Raw genomic sequence first — 18,141 nt, 5'->3', positions numbered from 1 at the left:
TCCCAATCTGCTTTACCTCTCCACTGGCGTCTTCTGCCCCCATAGAGATCCAGAAGTGTATAATCCTACATCTCAGGCTGGTTTCATGGGTGTTGAGAGTGTTCTGGTAGCTAATTAGCTCACTTTAGAAGACCGGCTGAAACAGGGTCTCCTACTTCTCTGCCATCTTGCCTCTCCTCCCAAAACATATCTTCTCAAATAAATAACATTTTAATTTTATAAACATTAAAATAGAAATAGCTAATCAGGGGCGCCTGGGTGGCTCAGTGGGTTAAACCTCTGCCTTTGGTGCAGGTTGTGGTCTCAGGGTCCTGGGATCAAGCCCCGTATCGGGCTCTATGCTCAACAGGGAGCCTCTCTGCCTATTTATGATTTCTCTCTCTAAAATAAATAAACAAAATCTCAAAAAAAAAAAAAAGAAAGAAATAGATAATCAAGTTATTTTCAAAATACAATTAAATTACAAATTCATTGTGAATTTTGGGAAGTGATTTATTTCACTCTATGGGATTTAGACAAGTAATTTCACGTTTCATTTTAAGTCAAGAGTCAGAAAACATTTCTTATACAACCAGCACTAAGAGAGATTATGGTATATCAATGAATTATTTAAATACAGAGATAGCTTTTTAAAACAGAGTTCTACAAGTAACATTAACAGGAAAATACACACCATACAAGCTAACTTTGGATCTAAGAGCTTTAATGTATTCAAATATTGAAAGAAACTAGTCTGAAGCTTTTCTCATTTAAAAAACACATTGTGATTGAATGGGTTTAAAGGATGGAGGAACCAATCAGTACTGAGCGATTCACAAAAATGACAGAGAAACGTAACATTTATAAGATTTAAACAAAGCCTTGTTGGCAACACAGGAAATGGTCTTGCTTTCTCTTTCTCCAATTGAGCAGGAACTTTTCATATTTCGTAGTTTCTGAATTTCCTCAGGAGTTCTGATGGAGCATCCCCAGACCAGCGGAAACGAAGGTGCCAAGAGTTCCCATCTGAAAAACCTTTAAAGCACAGAAGAGTTTTTAAAATCAGAGAGGTAGCAAAAGAAAACTGTGTCATGGCAAAAATGGCTTGCTGATAAGATTTCACTGCAATAAATGAAATGTAAGTAAGTCTTTAATATGGATTACCAATATCTTATAGAAACTGATTATCTTAAGTAGACATTCGAGTTCTTTTTTCCATACACACACACTTTGATTTGGCCTGGTGCACCCATTCATTTATTCATTTGTAAAGAAACATTTTTTGAGCAACTATTACATATTGCCAGCCTCTGTGCTGAGTACCATGAGACAGCAGTGCCTGTCTCCTGATGGGGGTCACATAAGAATCCAGAAAACTATTGATGTGGAAAAAAAAAAAAAATATATATATATATATATATGGAGGGAAACACATAGGAGAATGGGAGACCAGAGAAAGTCATTCAGTGTGGACTTGGCAGAATAAAGGAGGTAAAGTGAGAAAAGACTTCTAGAAGGAAGTCACATTCAAAGTGACCATGAGTAGGAATTAGCTAGACCAGGGTGTCTCAAACTTCCATATGCATAGTCATTATCTAGAGATCTTGTTATACTGGAGATTCTGATTCTGGATGTCTGGAGTAGAGACTGAGATTCTGGATTTTTTTTTTTAAGATTTTATTTATTTATTTGACAGAGAGAGATACAGGAGAAAGGGAACACAAGCAAGGGTAGTGGGAGAGGGAAAAGCAGACTTCCCACTGAGCAGGGAGCCTGATGCAGGACTGGATCCCAGCACCCTGGGATCATGACCTGAGCTTAAGGCAGACCATTAACGACTGAGCAACCTAGGCACCCCAATTCTGGATTTCTAAGCAGCTTCCTTACCTGACCACTTGATGCAAATAGTACCCAGCCCCAACCTCCGTCCCTCCCTGTCTCCTTACCCAGCTAATTTTTCTATAAAGCCCTTGTGAATATTTGATATTAAATATTCATTTATTTATATATTATATATGGGGAGACCCCACTCCGAAAGAAAAGGGGGGACTTCTGTGTGGTCACAAAACAGTAAAATGAGGTATAGATCCCAAATTTCTTTTTCTCTTTATCTATTTTGATTTTTGTCTATTTAAAATTGTTATTTATTTTTCAAGTAGGCAGTATATTCACATGGCTAAAATTCAAAAGGCACAAAGATTTACTCCAAAAGTCTTCTCCTTCCTCTCCTCTGATGTTCCCAGTAGACAAATTTGTTACCAGCTGCCGCCTATCCTTCCAGAGATAGTCCACGTATATACAAGCAAATACATGCATACATCCTCCAACCCACCTTCCCACCCCTTCTTTATCCTAAATGCTAACAGATGGCCCACTAGTCTCCTTTTGACTTTCTGTTTCTAATATACCTTGGTGGTTGCTCTTCTTCTTCTTCTTTTTTTTTTTTTTTTAAAATTTATCAGGGAGAAAGAGAGCACAAGCAAGGGGAGTGGCAGGCAGAGGCAGAGAGAGAAGCAGGCTCCCTGGTGAGCAAGGAACCCTTCCTTTCTCAATCCCAGGATCATGACCTGAGCCGAAGGCAGCGGTTTAACCCAATGAGCCATCCAGGCATTAATGTATGGTTGCTCTTTATATATAAAGAGCTTTCCCGTTCTCTCTTACAGTGGATGAGTATTCTATTTATGATAAACAAAAACACAATGCATTTATTTGCTATTCTGCAGTGAATAACATGGCACACATGTCATTTTGCACATGGGTGATCTGTAGGATAAAATTTGTGGAAGTGGGATGGCTGGGTCAAAGTCATTGTGCATTTGCAGTTTGTTATTAACAGACACTGCCAGACAGTTCTTCATAAAGCTTGACCCAGCAGCAGCTGATTTTCCTACACCATCATTAACACCACATTAACAAACTTAGTAAACTTTGCCAGGCAGAGTACCAAACGGTGCAGTTCTAATTTGCCTTTCTCTTGGTATGAGTGAGTTAAAGCATCTCTTCATATGTTCCAAGGTTATTTGTGTATTTTCGGTTCTATGAATTATCTGCTCATTTTTTTTTTACCGAGTGGTTGATCCTATGTCTCACTGATTCACAGAAGCATACATTAAGAGAAGTTATCATTTCACTAATTACAATGAGATGAAATATTTTTATATGTTTAAAAGCTGCTATATTTTCTGCCTTAAACTGCCTATTTATAAAGTTTCCCGCCCTTTTACTTTTGGAATATTGATCTTTCTCTTCTTGATTTGTAGAGCCAACTTTTGACTTCTTATCAACAAGAATTAGTTTACATGGATGAAAGGACATTCTGTGCTTAAATGATTAACAATAAAAGAATATTTATAGATATCTCCAGTGGTGGGAATTTGGGAGTTCATTTGCAAAGAAATTGGAAACAACTTTCAAATAGCTGCCAAAGTAAAAGGTCAATGGTAAAGGATCTCTGGAAAAACAAATAATTTATTCCACAATAATAAGATTTCTTTAATTCTAAACAACTTTGTTAAAAATTACATAAAAGGTCATTTTCCTTCTCTACTAGAAGGAAGGTAAATTGGCAAAAAATCTGCCATAGGCAATTTGGCAAAATTTATCAAACTCATTAAAATGTGTAAATTTTAACTCAATAATTCTACTTCTAGAAATTTATCCTAAGGAAATAATCGCAGATGTTCTCAAGGATTTAACCATAAGGATATTTATCATGATTTATAAATGTTTTTAAAAATCAAGAAACAATCTAAATCTTCAGCAATGGAAAGTTGGTTAAAAGTGTTTGATATATTGGGGCGCCTGACTCAGTGGGTTAAAGCCTCTGCCTTTGGCTCGGGTCATGATCCCAGGGTCCTGGGATCAAGCCCTGCATCGGGCTCTCTGCTCAGTGGGGAGCCTGCTTCCTCCTCTCTCTCTGCCTGCCTCTCTGCCTACTTGTGATCTTTGTCAGATAAATAAATAAAATATTTTAAAAAGTGTTTGATATAGTCATTAACAATTTTTTAATATTTTTGGTCATAGAAAAATTCTCATATCACTGACAGATAGTTAGAAAACAGTTTATAGGAGTGCCTGTGTGGCTCAGTGGGTTAAGCCTCTGCCTTCAGCTCAGGTCATGGTCTCAGGGTCCTGGGATCGAGCCCCGCATCGGGCTCTTTGCTCATTAGGGAGCCTGCTTCCCCTCTCTCTCTGCCTGCCTCTCTGCCTACTTGTGATCTCTCTCTGTTAAATAAATTAAAAACAATTTTAAAAAAACAGTTTATAGGGATGCCTGGGTGGCTCAATCAATAAATGTCTGCCTTCAGCTCAGGCCCTGGGATGGAGTCCCACATAGGGGTCCTTGTTCAGTGGGCAGTCTGCTTCTCCCTCTGCCTGCTGCTCCCTCTCTCTCTCTCTCTCTGACAAATAAAATCTTAAAAAAAAAAAAAAAAGCTTACAGAATAATATACAAAATATGCTTCCATTGATATCTTAAAATATTATCTAAATATTTAATCAGAAAAATACACACAGAACAGTTGACAGTGGTCGTTTAAGAAAACGATCTGTTTGTACTCTCTTTAGAATTATCAGAGAAAACAAATTTAAGAATTTTCTTTTCAGGAAAAAGCAAAAGGAAATTTATGACAACCTGTGATTGAAATACACACACACACACACACACACAACATGTACAGTATGGTCCTCTTAATTTTAGGTATACTAACATATATATAAATACACCAAAAGATCAATAATAGATACATTTCTAGGTGCTAAGATTACAAGTTTGTGTTTTCTACCTTTTGCTTGACCACATTTCTCACATTTCTACTATAAATATACTTGTTATTTTACAGTTTGAAAAAGGTGTTTTCTAGCTTGGGTTCCAATAGAAATAGAGCCCCAAACAAGAATTCCAATGTAAGTAGCTCATTTGTTGTTTGTTTTTGAGTAGGCTCCACACCCCAAGATTAAGAGCTGCATGCTGGGGCACCTGGGTGGCTCAGTTAGTTAAGCATCTGCCTTTGGCTCAGGTCATGATCCCAGGGTTCTGGGATCAAGTTAGGCTCCCTGCTCAGTGGGGAGTCTGCTTCTCTCTCTCAGTCTGCCCTTCCCTCCAGCTCACATTCACATGTTCAAGCTCTCGCTCTCTCAAATAAATAAATAAAATCTTTAAAAAAAAAAAGAGTTGCATGCTCTTCTGATTGCACCAGGGTCAATAAGTGGTTAATCTGAAAGCTGATTCAGGGATGTCCTGGTAAGAAAATAGGGAAAGGAACCAAGTTATCAGGTACGTTATCAGGCAGATTGCTACCCTGGGCAACCAGGGCTTGATTGCACTAGAGAGCCCTGGAAGACAGTATAAAAACCCCCACAGAGTTCTCTCAGTTTGAGAAGTAAAGGAGCCTCCCACTCACATTCATCAATATCCATGGCTAATCCAAAGGTGTTTATTCCCTGGCACTTATTGCCACGCTGGCTCAACCGCCAGAGAACACCCTCTGATAGAAACCACAGAGTGAGCAGTGGGCAGGCAGATGTCCAGAGATGTCCAGAGCAGCACACATCGGCTACATAAGATCTTTTTTCTTTAATTCCAGAACATTACATAAACCATTTTATTCGAGAATGGCATTGATCAGAAGCCATATTTATTGCATATTTAAGTGGAAGAAAGGAAAAGTGAGACTGTCTCACACACCAGTTTTCGGGGGCTGTGCTCCATATTTCCTGGTTGCAGTGAAGAGTCAGAACAGGATGGGGACTATTTGACAGATGGCCATCACAGAAGAGGCATCAAAAGGCAAACTCCGAAGTAAATATGAATCACTGCTTGAAGGAATTAATGAATATGCTGAAAAAGTAGGTGAGAAGTGACTCTGGACTCGGTAAAGCAGACATGAATATTTCTTAAGTGTGGCTGTTACAGAAATTTACGCTGCAGTAAAATAAAGGTACAAATAATCATACAACTGCACTTTGGTATATCAAACTCCAACTTTACGGTGCTACTCTTTACAGCCAATAATCTCTCTCTCTCTCTCTCTTTTTTTTTTTTAAATTTATTTCTCTGACGGGGAGATCACAAGTAGGCAGAGGGGCAGGCAGAAAGAGAGGCAGAAACAGGCTCCCTGCTGAGCAGAGAGCCCGATGTGGGGCTCGATCCCAGCACCCTGAGATCATGACCTGAGCCGAAGGCAGAGGCTTAACCCACTGAGCCACCCAGGCACCCCTACAGCCAATAATCTCTTAAAAAGCATTAAGAAATGGTAAATGTGGCCTTGAGTAAAATTTCGTAATTCTTATTCTCTAACAACAGCTTCTCAGAACAGTGACCCTCCTCTCACTGCTCCCCCCACCTTTCATCCCTCCATCATCATAAGAGAATATACTTTACCATGGGAAGGCATCAAAACTGATATCAGACTGTACTACATACCCGGGACTAACATAACACTGTATGTTAATTACACTGGAATTTGAAAATTAATAATAATAAAATAGGATTACAAAAAAAAACCTGACATCACAATTTATTCTGAGTAAATTATAATATATCTATCATGTGGAATCCTTATCTGCTGTTTAAAAGGACATAATAAAAAAAAAAGTAAAAGGATGAGTTAATTCTAAATGTAAGAGTCTAAGGAGAAGCCCCATAATAATAAAAGCTAACACCAAAAAAAGCACCTACCAGGTACCTCTAAATATTTTACATAATTTATTTATTATTCAAGAAAACCATATGACATAGACACTAAGGTTCTGGCCATATAATAAGAAAACACAGATACAGAGGGGTTATTAACTTGCTTGAACAAGGTCATACAACTCATCTGTGGAAAAGCAAGGATCTGATTCCAGACTTTGCGCTCTAGGCACTGTGTAGCAGTATAACACCATTATTTTTAAAGCACTCACAAGTGAACATGTATTTCTTCAGGCTTGTATTAGCATAGAGGACAATATGAAAGGAGACACACCTGGGCATCTGCATTGGTTACTCAGGAAACAGAAGCAGAGAATGATGGGAACCTGGGGTAAGATACCAAGTCACTATCTATATGTGCTTCTTTGAATTCTCTAATAAAAAAAAACTCCTATTAATTTGGGGTATTTAAAAAATATCTAAATAAGTGATTTTTTTTCAAAGATTTTATTTATTTAATTCTTGAGTGATCACAAGAAGGCAGAGCAGCAGGCAGAGAGAGAGGGGGAAGCAGGCTCCCCAGATCATGACCTGAGCCGAAGGCAGAGGCTTAACCCTCTGAGCCACCCAGGTGCCCCACAAATAAGTAGTGTTTTAAAGGAAGAGAAAATTTCCTAGAATCTGATGCAAGGGATTCCAGCCTCAAGCCTGAGGCTCTGAAGTGATCAGATGTCCCTCCCCCACCATTCCCCGCCCCCCTCGCGGGCCCCAGTGAATTCAGACTAGGTCTGAATCTTAAACAGAGTGGCAGAGGGAGGACCCAGGGGTTCAGGAAGCACAGATCTGAATACTCTGGGCTGAGTAAAGAAACATTTGTATGTTTACCTGTGTGTGCCTGTGCGTAGGTCTCTATTGGTATGTGTGTATTTACCTAAAACACTGTTTTTTCTGAAATTGGGTCTTCTGCTTTGATCAGCTTGTTACATTATAACCATGCCCAGATATGAGGCTGATGCAATCGATATGTGGACTCCACGAAAGGATATCTTGAGTAACCAGCACAGACACCTGAATTGCACCCTAAAAATCTTTATTCTTTCAGGTAATGAGCATGTAGAAGTTCTCCCCAAAGGGAGATTTCAAGTGACTATTTCTAGAAAGACTGTAATTCACCACAAACTAATTATCTTCTTTCCTTCAGTAAATATTCAAGGATTCAAGGACTTTCAGGAGCCTTTGGTTTAAAGGTTAAATTCTAAAGATATGCTGAATCACAACCCTGAGAGCCTAGCAAGACTCTGAAGGACAATGACGGTGTGTGTACAAAACACACCTATACAAGATCAACACAGTGGAATGGCTGGAAACACAAAGAAATGATCACAATAGCTGACATTAACCCAAGACCGGCTGGGTAGGCGAATCACTGATAAGCATTTTGCATGAATCTCATTTAATCCTCATGATAATTCTATGAGAAGGTACCGTCAAGATCTTGATTTTATAGAGGAGGAAACTGAAATCTAGAGAAGTTAAGTCACTTTTACCAAGTAATACAGATCACAAGTGGTAGAGCTAGGTAGTGTAGCTTGGGAACTTAATCTCTATAATGCCCTGCTTCAGTGGAGCTGTCTATCACACAGAATGTCTCCAGAGCTACTTCCAGATGTACCTTCTCAAGGTAGTGCAATGCCTTCAGACTCTGAAGCCAAGTTGCCTTCGTTCAGTCCCCCACTTGATACACACAAGCTGGAGAGCTTTGGGAAAAATCACTCAACCTCCCTGGACGTCAGGTTTCTCATCTGTAAAATGAGCAATATGGTGCCCGCCTCACAAGTTTGTAGTGAGGAGTAAATAAATTGTCTATGAATTAAACATAAGACAAGATAATCCATGTAAAGTAATGCACATAAAGAACATTTCTATACACAGTAAACACCCAATAAATGGCAGTGTTATTTCAGTCTAGCACAAGACACTCCCAGAAATGCCCCAAATTTCCCTTGCAAGGAATGTATTGGGGAATGTGTCTTCCAGTGTCTGTGTCAGTGCTAAGTAAGTATCTTTTAAGGTGATAAAGTAATCCTTCAATTTGGCACTACTGTTTAGTTGGAAGAGGTTGAGAATAAACGCAGTATAAACCAAGCCCTTTAAAGATTTTATTTACTTATTGACAGACAGATCACAAGTAGGCAGACAGGCATGCAGAGAGAAAGGGGGAAGCCAGAGCCCTGATGAGCAGGGAGCCTGATGCGAGGCTCGATCCCAGGACCCTGAGATCAGGACCTGAGCCAAAGGCAGAGGCTTTAACCCACTAAGCCAGCCAGGTGTCCCAAACCAAGCCCTTTAATTTCAGATCTTCTTTGTTCTGCAAAGCTACATAACTTGACTTACTTGGAGAATCGGGATTTTGTGGCCAGAATGACTTCTCCAAGGACTGGGATTCTTTTTGCTCCATTTTCTCTGTGGTTGAACCCAGTTCCTCTTTCTTTATTTCTCCTTGCTTGTTCCATTCCTCATTTTCAATCTTGTCAGTATGAGGCTGGTCAGATTCTTCCAGCATCAGATCTTTTTTACCTCTGACAGCCCAGTGCATTGACTACATTAATTAAAAGTAGACACAAAACATAAAATCAGTATTATATAGTATTCTGTATTTAAAGTTCGATGTGTGGTAAAACTTGACCTAATATTAAGAATTTTTCTGTATTTTTTATTTCAAAATAAAAATGTAAATTTTGAGGTACCTGACTGGTTCAGTCAGTGGAACAGGTGACTATCTCAGGGTGGTGGATTTGAGCCCCAGGTTGGCCCAGAGCTTACTTAAAGAGAAAGGGGGGGGGGGGAGGTGGAAGAAAGGAGGGAAGGAAGGAAGAAAAGAAGGGAGGAACCGAAAAAGATGGGAAACTTGGCTGGCTCAGACAGTAGAGCATGCAACTCTTGACCTAGGGGTTATAAGTTTGAGCCCCAATGTGGTGAAGAGATTACCTAAAAATAAAAAATCTTTAAGGGGCACCTGGGTGGCTCAGTAGGTTGGGTGTCTGACTCCTGGTTTCAGCTCAAGTCATGATCTCAGATCTCAAGGTCGTGAGACTGCGTCCTGCATACAGCTCTGCACTTAGTGGAAACCTGCTGAGGATTCTCTCTCTCTGACCCTACCCCATCTCTCTTTCTAAAATAAATAGGGACGCCTGGGTGGCTCAGTGGGTTAAGCCTCTGCCTTCGGCTCAGGTCGTGATCTCAGGGTCCTGGGATCGACCCCTGCATGGGGCTCTCTGCTCAGAATGGAGCCTGCTTCCTCCTCTCTCTCTGCCTACCTCTCTGCCTACTTGTGAACTCTCTTTCTCTGTCAAATAAATAAATAAAATCGTTTAAAAATAAATAAGCAAAATAAAATAGATAAATTTCAAAAAAAAAGAAATCTTTTCTTAAAATATTAATTTTAGGGGCACCTGGGTGGCTCAGTCCATTAAGCAACTGGCTTCAGCTCAGATCATGATCTCGGGGTCCTGGGATCGAGCCTTGAGTCACTTGAGTTGACTCTGCTCAGTGGAGAGCCTGCTTATCCCTCTTCTTCTGTCCTTCCCCCCAGCTCATGCTCTTTCTCTCAAATAAATAAATAAAATATTTTTTCAATGTTAATTTTTAAAAGGGACAGTGGCCTTAGCTGGTGCAAAAAATCTGCTTTTGTTTTGGTTGGTTTGGGTCTGTTGTTGTTTAGTTTGGTTTCTTCCTTTTTCTGCAGGTGCACAGAGTGGAAGAGGCTTTCCAGTGGTTTTATCCATCAGGGAAGGGATATCAGGAAGGTTAGTGAAAAATAGAAAATAAGAAATTCAAGAATTCAGGGCCCAGAGAGCTGAAAATGTGGTCCTTCAACATCACAAGTCTGTTAAGTGTCCTGTACAGTGAATTTACTCCAGGCCTCAGTACTTCCTTCTCAGGATAAAAGTGTCTATTTCCCTTAGATGGCATTGAGGATTAATGACTTACCTACAGTAAATGCTTTGATGGATGCCAAAGATATCCTGAGATAATAGTTTTGTTCATCCATCCACTTTATAAGAATAAAATATTTTAACATCAGGCCCCTATATTTGCTGATCCCAATTAAAGAAATAAACAGGGGAAAAATCCAAACGGTATCTAACCACAAATTCGGGTGCCTCTCATATTTTGCACTTCAATCAAAGGACTAATGTAAGAGCGATGCTAGGCAGCCTGGTTTGCTGGGACACAATTAGGCCTCATTTCTGTGCTCACAGAGCGTATTTCTCAGCTCCCCTAAGATATTAACTGGGCAGAACAACATTTAACATCAAGGATACTAGTGTGGAATGACTCAGTTCAATAGAAGGATCATCAGCATAAATATCAAATGATAGTCGTTGATAGAGACTAAGAGGGACATTAGGAAAAGGACAGTCTGTGCAGCAAAATAATGAAATGCACCAGACCAAAAAACTCACTGTGTGCAGTGGGTGAACCAATGCTAAACAGACACCAAGCCTGGGTGCAAAGGCCACTGTCCTATAGTCTATGAAATTGGTATGTTGTTTATTCTTACCTTCTCCATTAACTTGTTTATCAGCTTTCTTTAATGTGTTTTTTTCCCCTAGGAAGTCATTTTTAAAATTCTGGACCTTCGGGCACCAGGGTGGCTTAAACATCTGCCCTCAGCTCCAGTCTTGATTCCAGGGTCCTGTTATCCAGTCCCAAATCCGGCTCCCTGCTCCTCGGGGAGCCTGCTTCTTCCTCTTCCCTCTGCCCCTCCCCCTGGCTCGTGCACTCTCTCTCTCTCTCTCTCAAATAAATAAAATCTTTAAAATAAATAAAGTAAGTAATTTCATTTAATTCTAACCTTGTTTAATAATAAAAAATTGTGCCTATATGCCAGTAAATATTAAATAGACAAACAGAGGGACGCCTGGATGGCTCAGGTGGCTAAGCAGCTGCCTTCGGCTCAGGTCATGATCCCAGCATCTAGGATCAAGTCCCATATCTGGCTCCTTGCTCGGCAGGGAGCCTGCTTCTCCCTCTGCCTCTGGCTGCCACTCTGTCTGCCTGTGCTTTCTCGCTCTCTCTCTCTCCCTCTCTCTCTCTGACAAAAAATAAATAAATAAAATCTTTAAAAAAGAAAAGAAAAGAAATAGACAAATAGAAAAAAATTAATTGATTTACGTGAGCCATGGATAAGCTAAATAGCTATTCAATATTGACTAGCTGTTTTTATTCTGGATCAACATGAGTAAATTTTTTACTTGCCTAGGTGATCTTTGACAAGCTCTTGGATAACATTCATTTAGGACAGACTGTTTTCTGAACAGGCCCAGAAGGTACTGAATTACACACTGTTTCCTGGGGAAAGGGTAACCAAACGGGCATAGTAGGAAGCTTCCCCTTTCATTTGTAGCCAACTGGACTCACCCCAAGGACACCTCACCAAGCCCAGGAACCCAAGAACAATCAGTGGACAAACAGATCCACGTGAGGGTAACCAAAGAGCCCAAAGAGCCTTCCCAGAAGGGATCAATTTGTCAAACAATCAATTCACCAAAAATGTGTGCCTATTAACTCTTTTTTCTAAAGGTTTTGTTTATTTGAGAGAGAGAGAGCATGAGCAAGAGGACAAGCAGAAAGAAAGGGAGAAGCAGACTCCCCACTGAGTGCTGAGTCTGATGTGGGGGCTCCACCCAGGGTTCCACCTGGGGCTCAGGGTTCATGGCCAGGCTCAGCATCAGGACTCTGAGATCATGCAGCAAGCCCAAGTCATAGTTTCTCTGTTGGGGCGCCTGGGTGGCTCAGTCAGTGTGTGACTTGATTTTAGCTCAGGTCATGATCTCATGGTTGTGACATCAAGCCCCCCTTCGGCTCTACGCTAGGCATGGAGCCTGCTTAAGATTCTTTCTCTCTCCCTCTGCCCCTCCCCTCCTAAACATATATTTAAATAAATATAATTTTTATATATTGAAATATATATATAAATGCAAATGTAAGAACAAAGTAAGTGTCTAACTCAGCAATTATGGTGATGACTTTTATATTTAGTTTTTTTAATAGCATGAAGAAAGAGAACGCAATGATTTAAAGTCTCTCTACATCAATACAATGACTCTTTCACCAGAATTTGTAACAAGAATAAATTTAAAATAATTTACAGCTTTCTTTAACTAATCAGGCTCTGTTTTTTATAGAATTTATAAGCCTTACGAAAAGAACTAAAAGGATGGAAGAGATGAATTTGCACTAGTTCAAAATTCAGGAGTATTATATGAACCACTTGAGAAGCACAGTTGTCAGAACGTATAAAACAGGGCACCTGGGTGGCTCAGTGGGTTAAGCCTCTGCCTTCGGCCCAGGTCATGATCTAGGGGTCCTGGGATCGAGCCCTACATCGGGCTCTCTGCTTGGTGGGGAGTCTGCTTCCCCCTCTCTCTCTCTGCCTGCCTCTCTGCCTACTTGTGGTCTCTGTCTCTCTCTCTGTCAAATAAATAAATTCTTAAAAAAAAAAAAGAATGTATAAAACAATAAATGCCAGTGAGGAGTATAGATATGGAATCAAACAGCCAAGCAGAGTGACAATCACAGTCATCAGCTCTTCTGGCACTGATCCATTGAATTCCCCTCCATAGGGTTTGTGGACACGGAGTCATATCCGTATTCTATCAGCTTCTTGGTCTTCTCCCTCCTGCCTATTGACTTTTTAAGCTACTACGTGAGTCTAATCCACGGGCAGCCTGAGATTCAGGCTCAAAGAGAAACCCACCGTTTTCACCGAGTCACTCAAAGCTTCCCACTGCTGGAATGGCATCGACATCTGGCTCCTGCGCCAGTGGTCATAACGGGCACGACTCTCTGTATTTGTCAGAACATCCTTTGCCTTCTGCAGTTTCTGAAAAGTCTCCACTGGAAAACAGATCAAAAGTTGAGCACTTCTCTCTTGAAGGAGTTATTTTAAACTCCCAAGCAAAGGGATCTCACTGGAACAGGTCTGTTATTTACCGGCTATGTGACCTTGGGCCAGTTCACCTCTTCAAGCTTTCATTTCCTCATGTGTAGAATGAATCACAAGGACAAGTGAGGTCATGTATGTACAGCTCCTGGCGCACAGTTTATCCACTCTCTTTACTGAGCGCCAGTGCTATTCCGGGTGTTGATGACACAGGTGGGAAGCATAGACACGAACTATTTAGTGGGATTGATATTTAGAAACATCAAAAAAAATTACAGTTTTGTCTACTCGGAAGACGACTACCTTTGCTACTGGTAGTTGTGAGGAAGGGTAGTAATCGGGCTAGAGGAAGAGTGGAAAGGAAGACCCTGAGGCAGGAAGGAGCACAGTGATTTAGAGAAAATAGAAAGGGCCCTAGTGGGAGCGTCCGGGTGGCTCAGTGGCCTCTGCCTTCAACTCAGGTCATGATCCTAGGGTTCTGGGATCGAGCCCCACATTGGGCTCTCTGCTCAGCAGGGAGCCTGCTTCCCTTCCTCTCTCTCTGCCTGCCTCTCTGCCTACTTGTGATCTCTGTCAAGTAAATAAATCTTTAAAATATATATATGTATATTTCTTCAAAAAAATATAAAAGGACCATGTGGCTGGAGGACACAGGGCTGGGAAAGGATGACGAGGAAATGAGGAACGGGGCTGTCGAGTAGACAAGGACCCAGTCATCCAGGAACTTAGAGCCCTAAGGATTCTGGTCTGTTTTTTGTTCTTCTTACTGTAAGAACAGTAAGAAGCTATTGGGAGGGTTTAAGCACAGGAAGTAACATGGTGGGCAGTTGATAAATGGTAACTTTGCCACTGATCTATTTGACCAAATGGCATACAATAGAAACCATCCGTGTCCCTTCTGTAAACACTTCCAGTGTCCCTTCTGCTCCCCAATGAAGTTCAAACTTTCTATAGAACAATACGCAAAAATCAATTGTGTTTTTATACCGTAGCAGTGAGCAATCTGAAAATGAAATCTGGGAAGGAATCCCATTTACAATAGCATCAAAAAGAATAAAATACTTAGAAAAAAATGTTGAACAAAAGAAATGCAAGATTTATATATTGAAAACTATAAAACACTGTTGGAAGAAATTAAATATCTAAATAAATAAATATGCATGTTCAAGGATCAGAAGACCTAACATTGCTAAGATGGTAATATTCTCCAAACTGCTTAAAGATTTAATGCGATCTCTATCAAAATCCCAGGTGCCTTTTTTAGCAGAAATTGACAAGTTGATCCTAAAAATCCGTATGTACATGTAAGGGACTCAGAATAGCCAAAACAATCTTGAAAAACAAAAACAATGTTGGAAGAACTCACACTTTCCAATTTAAAACTTTCTACAAAGCTACAGTAATGAAACAGTGTGGTATTAGCATTAGAGTAAACATAAATAAATGGGATATTATGAATCTAAAAATAAACCCTCAAAATTTGCAGTCAATTGGTTTTCTTTCTTTTAGGGGCGCCTCGGTGTCTCAGGCGTTAAGTGTCTGCCTTCGGCTCAGTCATGATTCCAGGGTCCTGGGATCGAGCCCCACACTGGGCTCCCTGCTCAGCGGAAAGCCGGCTTCTCCTTCTCCCACTCTCCCGGCTTGTGATCCCTTTCTCACTGTGTCTCTCTCTGTCAAATAAATAAATTAAATATTTTTAAAAAGTGGATGAGGGGCGCCTGGGTGGCTCAGTCGATTAGCCATCTGCCTTCGTCTCAGGTCATGATCTCAGGGTCCTGGGATCGAACCCACATCAGGCTTCCTCATAAGTGGGGAGTCTGTTTCTCCCTCTCCCTCTACCCCTCCATGCCCAGCTCATGCTCTCTTTCTCTCTCTCAAATAAATAAATAAATAAATAAAATCTGGGCACCTGGGTGGCTCAGTTGGTTAAGCGACTGCCTTCAGCTCAGGTCATGATCCCGGGGTCCTATCATCAAGTCCCTCATCAGGCACCCTCCTCAGTGGGTAGTCTGCTTCTCCCTCTCTTTCCTCCTCCCCTCTGCTCTCACAATCTCCACCTCTCTCTCTCTCCATTAAATAAAATTTTAAAATAAATAAATAAAATCTTTTTTAAAAAATAGAAAAATCTGTAGCGAGAGTAAGTAGATTCATGGTTACCAGGGGCTGGGCATGGAGAAATGGGAAATGATTGCTATTGAGTACAGGGTTTCTTTCTTCTTCACAACAACCTTATGATGTGGATATTATTATCATTATCATTATTATTATTCCCATTTTACAGAACCTAAGCCTAAAGGAGTCAATGTAACTTATCCAAAGTCCCAAAACTTCAAGTGATGGAGCCACAAATCAAACCCAAGCCTGCTAGGCTTCCCAGCTGCCGCACTCCACTGACTGCCTTTCTGCTTCTTCCATTTTCTTGCAATGGATGTTACTCTCCAATCCACAGCTTCTCCTCCACCTCCAGAGAAAATAAAATGTCACCATTCACCAGTAAGATCCTAATTGTGCCCTTGAGAACCTCAGAGTCTAATAAGGAAGCAGATATATAAGCAAATCATTTCAAATTTAATGTGATAGAAATATAGAAGCAAGACTTCTCCGCTTGGGGAGTCAGAAAATATTTCATTAGTTTTCTCTATACTTGGATCATCCTTGACTTTTTCTCTTACGTCTCACTTCTAATCCCTTAGCAAACCCTACTGGCTCTACTTTTAAAATATATCTAAGATCTGACCCCTTGTTGCCACTTCCACTACCCCCACTCTGGTTCAAGCCACTGTCTTCTCTTGGTTCGAGTATTATACTAGCTTCTCAGCTGGTCTCCCTGCCTTTGTCTCAGTCCGTTTTCTACAAAACAGTTAGAGAGATCTTTTAAAAAATAAGTGGCATAGTATCACTCCTCTGCTCAAAATGACTTTTAATGACTTCCCAGCTGTCTTACAGTAAAACTGCAATTTCTTACCACCAGTGGCATGGCTAGTAGGTCTGATATGTTCTGCCTGCCTTTTACCATCTTTTCCTTCTCTGACCTCATTTTATTCTATTCTCCCCATCTCCCCTTGCTACAGCCATAGGAGCTTCCCTGATGCATCTTAAGTACACCAAGGACACCCCAGCCCCAGGACCTTTGCACTTACTATCCTTTCTGCAAAGAATACTTTTACACCAGGCACTCATATGTCATCTCAGATCCTGTCTTGCAGAGGGGGTCTTCCCTGACTATGCTGTATAAAATGACTGCCCACCAGCACCATGCCTTTATCAGCCATTATGTAGTTTTTTGTTTATGATCTATCTCCTCTACCACAATATAAACTCTGTGAAAACAGAGACTTTATCATTTTTGGTCTCTGCTATATCCTTTGCACTGAAACAGCATAGCAGGTGCTCAAGAGCTGTCTGTTCAATGAACCAATGAGTGAATGCTTCCTATTTTGAGTGTGAGAAAGATAATATATAGTGCTATTCCCTGAGCTCCAACCACCAAAAAAATGACACATATCATTAAAACATTTTGTGAATTAGGAATATTTTAATACTGTCAGGGGGAAACTAATTTAAATTGCCCTGATAGTGTTTAAAAATACCTCATGGTGGGGGGTTACCTGGGTGACTCAGTCGGTTAAACTTTTGACTCTTGATTTCCACTCAGGTCATGATTGCATGGTCATGGGGTCTAGCCCTCTGCACTACATGCTCAGTGCAAATCTGCTTGTGATTCTCTCTCTCCCTCTCCCTTCGTTCCTCCCCCTACTCACATGCACTCTCTCTCTCTCTAACAATAAATAAATAAATAAATAAAATATTTTTTAAAAATGGGAAGTAATCAAGAGTCTCTCAAACAGGCATTGAGGCAAATGTACAATCAATACTGACAGTATTGGGGTGCCTGGGTGGCTCAGTGGGTTAAGCCTCCGCCTTTGGCTCAGGTCATAGTCTCATGGTCCTGGGATCCAGCCTCGCATCAGGCTCTCTGCTTGGCGGGGAGCCTGCTTCCCCCCTCTATGCCTGCCTCTCTGGCTACTTGTGATCTCTCTCTCTGTCAAATAAATAAATAAAATCTTAAAAAAATTATACTGACAGAATTTAAAATACTGAAGCTCTTCTGTACCCAGGTGGTAAATAATTGCTTTTCCTGAGCCCCCCTCCTCCAAACACCACCACTTTAAGTGTTCCCCCAACAATCAGAGATGCTCCCTGCCATGGCAGGGTCCCTCCAAGACCTGTCCCAAAGCTGGACAGCACAAAACCTAATAAGCCATTAACTAATATCGCTGCTGGAGGTATAGCAATTAGTGGGTTAAAGGGAAGACCCTAAAGTTGGGGCTATTGGAAATTACAGGAGAATAAACAAGCTAATAAAAAGCATCTTGCCATAGCAGCTCGCTGTAATGAGTAATCCTTTCTACTGCTGAGGACAACTTAAATATCCCACTGTACAAATAAGATGTCACTTTTTCCAAAGGGAATAAAAAGCTCATTAAATTATCACCACAGATGCACATTCCAGTTCCTACTACAGCAGTGTTTATAAAGATTTACATATTTATCTATGAGTCACCTGCTCTTTGCACAT

At 40.7% G+C, this 18,141-nt stretch overlaps 1 protein-coding gene across 2 annotated transcripts in view; it reads right to left on the bottom strand.

Moving 5' to 3' along the window:
• Positions 1-474: 474 nt before the first annotated feature.
• DNAJC12 (DnaJ heat shock protein family (Hsp40) member C12) overlaps positions 475-18,141 on the bottom strand; it is a 35,621-nt gene continuing 17,954 nt past the window's right edge. The window contains exons 3-5 of one of the 2 annotated variants that reach the window (XM_004777823.2): positions 13,377-13,516; positions 9,008-9,212; positions 475-1,014 (exon numbers count right to left, since the gene is read on the bottom strand). In XM_004777823.2, the coding sequence (XP_004777880.1) occupies positions 920-1,014; positions 9,008-9,212; positions 13,377-13,516 (440 nt within the window). In that variant the 3' untranslated portion in view covers positions 475-919. The remainder of the gene's footprint in view (positions 1,015-9,007; positions 9,213-13,376; positions 13,517-18,141) is intronic. The other variant, XM_013048622.2, reaches the window with a different exon arrangement.

The sequence above is a fragment of the Mustela putorius genome, unplaced genomic scaffold (genome assembly GCF_011764305.1).
Source record: "Mustela putorius furo isolate JIRA1106 unplaced genomic scaffold, ASM1176430v1.1 tig00003949_pilon_pilon_pilon, whole genome shotgun sequence".
Taxonomy (NCBI): Eukaryota; Metazoa; Chordata; class Mammalia; order Carnivora; family Mustelidae; genus Mustela; species Mustela putorius.
The sequence above is the reverse complement of the archived record's forward strand: the minus strand, read 5'-3'. Positions and strand labels throughout refer to the sequence as shown.